This window comes from Rousettus aegyptiacus, unplaced genomic scaffold, assembly GCF_014176215.1.
Source record: "Rousettus aegyptiacus isolate mRouAeg1 unplaced genomic scaffold, mRouAeg1.p scaffold_m13_p_17, whole genome shotgun sequence".
Taxonomy (NCBI): Eukaryota; Metazoa; Chordata; class Mammalia; order Chiroptera; family Pteropodidae; genus Rousettus; species Rousettus aegyptiacus.
This window is the reverse complement of record NW_023416292.1, coordinates 180,798-186,098: the sequence shown is the minus strand read 5'-3', so window position 1 is coordinate 186,098 and position 5,301 is coordinate 180,798. Positions and strand designations below refer to the sequence as shown.

The 5,301-nt window shown below is 51.5% G+C and overlaps 1 protein-coding gene across 1 annotated transcript; it reads right to left on the bottom strand.

The window, feature by feature from the left end:
• Nucleotides 1-294: 294 nt before the first annotated feature.
• On the bottom strand, nucleotides 295-2,012 carry ACKR1 (atypical chemokine receptor 1 (Duffy blood group)). Its single transcript, XM_016131140.2, has 2 exons — nucleotides 1,775-2,012; nucleotides 295-1,318 (listed from the first exon to the last, which is right to left on the bottom strand). Exons 1-2 carry the CDS (start codon nucleotides 1,793-1,795, stop codon nucleotides 341-343), a joined length of 999 nt encoding a protein of 332 aa, XP_015986626.2. The 5' UTR covers nucleotides 1,796-2,012; the 3' UTR covers nucleotides 295-340.
• Nucleotides 2,013-5,301: the final 3,289 nt, after the last annotated feature.

Genomic DNA, 5,301 nt, shown 5'->3' with positions numbered 1-5,301 from the left:
AGCTGTTACCCTCATATCCTGGTCCACCTCCACCTCCCTTGGAAGAGATGGCAGTAACTCCACACCTCACCTGTATGCTCTGAGGATGTTTGTACATTATTCACCTTCTCCTCAGGACAGCTGGAGAAATAAATCCTGGCAGGACAGGCTGGCATGAAATCTCTCTCTCTCTCTCTCCCCCCCTTCTCTCTCCCTCCCTCTCCTCACCCCCCCTCTCTCTTTCCCTCCCTTCTTCCCTCTATTTTCCTTCCTCTCCTCTACATCCCCAGATAAAATAAGAAACCACCAGCTTCATAAAAGCAGTGTAGACTTTAATTCAGGTTGACAGGTGGGAAGAGAACTAGGATTTTCCTCCAAGGTTGTCCAGATGAGAGGACTGTCTTGCTGGGAGAGGCAAGGAGGACAAGGAAGTACGAGTGGTCTGGTGGCAGAACAGGGCCAGGAGCAGGGGTGTAGCCACACAGTGCAATATTGCCAGGGCTTCTGCCAGGTCCAGCAGCAGGTCTAGGGTCTGCTGGACCATGCATGATGACAATACCAAGAAGCTGGATCTCACTAGGGAGTCCAAACCCCGAAGTACTCCATGAGGCCACCAGAAAATGAACCAGATCCACAGAATATCCACCCATGGACATGGCCCCCTGCCCAATACCTTCTTCAACCCCTTGGCTCCCAGTAAACCCAGTGGCAACAGGATAAAGATGGCAAAACAAGCGGCAGTGTGCATAAACTGCAAAATCACGCGTCTGAATGTCAGAGTGCAGAGCCCATGGGAAATTTCACTAGCCAGGGTGATTGGTAGCCCCAATAGGACTGCCACTACCCAAAGTCCCACAGTGACTCCCAAGGTGAGGCTTGGTACCTGGCCTGTACCCAGTTTGGGGCCCAGGCAAGCATGGCAGCCTATTAGCAAAGCCTGGGCAAAGGCTGATCCATACCAGACCAAGTGGGCCAGGTGGCACAAGTGGGTCTGGTGGGCACCACTTAGCCCTGGTGCCAGAATGGGCACAACAATGCTGAAGAGGGTACTGCCCACAGCCAACTGCACCAGGATCAGCCGGCCAGGACAGAGCTGCCAGTGAAAGAGAGGTCTGAGAAGAGCGAAGAGGACAGCTCCACTAGCCAGGACACCCAGGACACTGGTGAAGATGTAGAAGGGCAGTGATGACTCATCCAGTAGGTTACAGGAGTGGCAGGGGGCAGCTGCTTCGAATCCAGTGTAGTCATCATAATATTCATCGGACTTATTCCACTCATCCCACAACTCATCTTCAAAGGAAAAGTTACTCAAATTCCCAGCAGCAGAGGAGGAGTCCACCTGGAGGACATCCCCAGAGGGGACAATCAGAGCATCTAGTTACCCTCACTGAGTGTCTCCCAGGAATTCAGGGGAAAGAGGAGGGAAGAACAAAGGGAAAACAGGCTGAAGAACAAGGGGGTTGGAGGGGTTGGATACAGTGGGGATAGTGGACAACACAGGGAGACTCTGGTGCCAGAGGAAGAGCAGAGTCATAGGACAGCAAGGGAAGGGCGATGAGTAGGGCTGGAGAGCAGGGGAAGGTTGGAGAGTTACCTTGGTGGGACTTGGATGGAACCGACTGAAAGGCAAATGAGGACAATAATGGGGAATGTAGGAGACTGGGGTAAGAAGGGAAAAGGAAAAAGAAGGATGGGATAAGAGGTGAGGAGGAAAGGAAAGAGATATAAAGACAAGAGGGGCAGACAGAGGGGAGAAGGGGCAGAGGTGGGGGCTGTGGGTTCGCTCCACACTCACCCGGTGCAGACAGTTCCCCATAACACTGCTAGGCTCAGGGCAGGCAGAGAAAAGGGCTGGGACGGTTCTGTCACTGGCTGTGGTTCCAAGATAAGTGTCAGGGACTAATGAAGGCAAATAGTTCTGGGCAGGGCCATGGCGAGGTTGGGGGGCAGGGCACACATTCAGGAAGTCTTTACTCCACACTCACTGTCTGCTTAAGCCTCAGGCCCACATGGGGTACTGGCGTAAGGCTTCCTGTTTTGAAGTTGGATTCCACTAGTGGGGACCAACACTTGGAAAGGAAGAAGATGAGGACCAGAAAGTGGGTATTTTCCAGAATTAGAAAGGAAGCTGAGAAGCCTGGGGGCTTTCCAGCAAGAAAGATTTTTCAGCATAAGGAAGGAAGAGGGGGCCAGAGTTGAAATGTGAGACAGAGATAAGAGATGTGCTGGGAAGCTAGAGGGAAAGGCAGCTGATGACTCTCACTGCTCCTCCATCCCCTTGAAGTTTATCCAAGGAACGATAGTTCAAAAGCCCTATTTTTGTGAGAGAGGATATCAGTGGTGCTTGTGGCTGGATCCATGAGATGCTGACAACCTGAGAGGTGTGTGTGCGGGTGGAGGGGCTTTGTATATCCGTGTGGGTGTAAGAATGTGTTTATCCATGTGCGTGGCTGTGTATCATGTGAACACATCTGAGGCAAGTGTTTGAGTATAGGTCTGAGTGTTTCAGTGTGAGAGGAAGGAGGGCTGGGGGGCAGCTGTCAAGACTACAGAACGAAGCTACCTTCAGGGAGTAACTGAGCATTTACCTCATCAACTATGGGCACAGTGAACATATCTTTCATACCAAGCAAAACACATTGTCTGACAAGTTAGAGCAGGCTCTGGGGGACCATGGGACAGCATATTTTCAAATGGGCCTGTTGCCTCTGGGGTAATCTTTATTCATATTTCTGCTGGGGACAAAAAGGCTGTGTAACCGCTGCATTGGCCTGGCATCTCAATATTGTATAAAGTTTCCTATGTAGGGAGAGCTTCAATTTCTCTGCAGCTCCTCCTCCAGCTGCTTTCCCACAATCTCGGCAGTTTTGCCCCCTTTTCTCTCCCACATATTTCCTCAGAGAGACTTAGTCAACATTGAAAAGGGTGAGTCATGGAGTGTCCAAGTCAGAATAGTGAGATAGAAAGGGCTGCTTAGACGACACTGTTTCATTTATCCAAGAGGGCATATGATGTTTTAACTCCAGTTCTAGCAAGTACCTCTTTCCCACGCATAGGGTTTCCTAGAGGTGGAGTAGGAGAGCCAAGTTGCAAAAGAATGGAGACCTTACAAAGACTGCCCCCTTTTCTCCTAGGACACTAGCTTCAGTTTTAGGTTCAACTTAAGAGAGTTAAAAAGTGAGTTTGTGGGTCTGTTGAAGCTGTCCTGGAATGATGTTGGCAGTGTCTTCACCTTCATTTCTACCTTCTCCAGCACCACCTGGCAGAAGGAAGTGGGAACAATCAGTTGCCCCAAACACTCTGGAAAGCAAGGGCCAAACCAAAGGAAGTAAACACACTTCTCTCCCTTGGAGAGTTATATTGTTTCCATACAGAGATGCCCTTGGGAGAGTGGCCTGATGAGGCATACATGACCTCTATAGGTACCAAGTGCAAGGGATGCCAGCTATCCTTATACACACATCCCCACAGGAGCAAGAGCAGCAAGAATGAGGCAGCCGAGCAACACGGTGATCCAGATATATTGAGGGTGCCCCTCTGAGATTAGCATAGGAGAGTTAGAAAGATTATAAAGATACATGATCCCCTCTGGGCTCCCTTCCCCACTCCCCACCCATAGACAGACACACACAGCACAAGGGCCCCTCTCCCCCCACCCCCAGTACAAATATGGCTTCTGTGTAATACGGACAGAGTGGTTCAGCTCAAAGAGGAAAAAGTCATTTTCCCAAAAGCAGGTGCTGGGAGATGGGTGCCGGACAGGCCTGGGGCCCTAGGCTGCCTTGCTGCTGTGAAAGGGGGCCCTGGCTTAGAGGGAGGCTGCCTGTGATGCTCGGGGCCCTAATCAGCAGCTGGAAGATTCAAGATGGTATTACCTGAACTGAGGGGGGGGGGCATACCTGTTGGATGCAGCTGCCCCCATTTTGCATGCCCCTGGGTTGTGAGAGCAGGGAGGATATGCTGGAGGAGGGTGAGTGGTACTAGGGGTATCCTGGGTCTGAGGCATGATGGCTGGCTGGACAGGGAAGGTAAGCAACCTCATCTCCACAGCAACCAGCTTGGGCCACGAAGGAAGACAGAAAATCAAAAACAGGGGTGGAGAGGGAAAGAGGGCAGGAGGTTTCACTCCAAGCCCTTAACTCACTGGGTATAGACTATGGGGGAAAAATTGACAGTGGTTGTTCCAGGGGCTGGGGCAGGGGGAGGTCTGAGGGGGTGCATAGCAAAGGCTGTGGCACTGACTCTGTAGCTCTGAGAAGGAAGTTTGAGGCAGGAATTTGATGTTCTGTGTTTTAGGGTGAGATAAGATGGACAACTTAGCACAATGCATCTTGGGACTGTTTTCTCTATGACAGATGGGCACTGGGGTGGCGTGGAAAATTCCGGGAGGGAGCAACCTCCCAGGGGAGGTGGAAAGCTGGCTAGGAATTCTCCGCTCCCAAAGCCTTCCTTTATACATCCTATAGCTCACCCACCTGCCCAGGACCCGCCTTGCTCTCATACACACAGACGTGCACACACATACACATCCACGCACTCACAGAGTTCACATTATTCCCTTTGTTTGGGCAGGAAACAGCTCAGTGCAGTGAAGCTCCTTTTAGTATTTCTGTGGTTATTTCTGCCTGGCTGCTAGGGAAGGAAGGAAGGACTAAGGGATGGCTTAGGAGCAGGAGAGGGCAAGGTGGCACCTGGTGGGAGGAGGCATTGCTGAGCAATGCTGAAGAGGAGTGGTTGCCAAGCAACAGTCCAGGGCTTGGGTGAGAGCGAGAAGACCCCGGACAGGGAAGCAGGGGAAGAAGATACAGTTAGGCCCAGAAACAGTGCATTCCCTACAAGCTGTTGGAGCAAGGAAGGGTGGCCTCGCCCTGCTAGCCCCAAAAGTAGTTCCGTTCAAAAAGGCCTGGCTTCATTCACCATGTGGGGTAAGGGGTAGATGGGTCATCTCTGCCAGCTTTCCTATCCAAATCTACTCCTGGCAGGTACCCATGTCCTCCCCACGTGGAATCTCTGGGTCTGTGTGTGACTGCAAGCCATCTACAGGTCACATCTCCTCAGGGACCCTCATTCACCCTTTTCTCATTGTAGTAAAACAGGGGTGTCAGAGGGGAACCTGTATCTCTGTCCATAGTTCCAGGTGTATGACTATCTGCAGAGAAAAGGCCACTTCCAGCTCCTACGCACCAACTCCCTATTCCTAGAGAAGTCCAGGAAACCACTCTGTTGCAGAGGATGGAGGACTGGTAAGATTCCCCATCAAACTAGCCCAGCTCCTTTCTTGTCCTTACCCCTCTACCCTCGTTCTCCTCCTAAAGCTCCAGT

What these genes read in the sequence shown, in the direction of transcription:
- ACKR1 (XM_016131140.2), bottom strand. Translation starts at nt 1,795, where the DNA reads ATGGGGAACTGTCTGCACCGG. An exon ending in TGGGGAACTGTCTGCACCGG is followed by an intron (nt 1,319 to 1,774) that starts GTGAGTGTGGAG and finishes GATGTCCTCCAG; the next exon opens with GTGGACTCCTCCTCTGCTGC.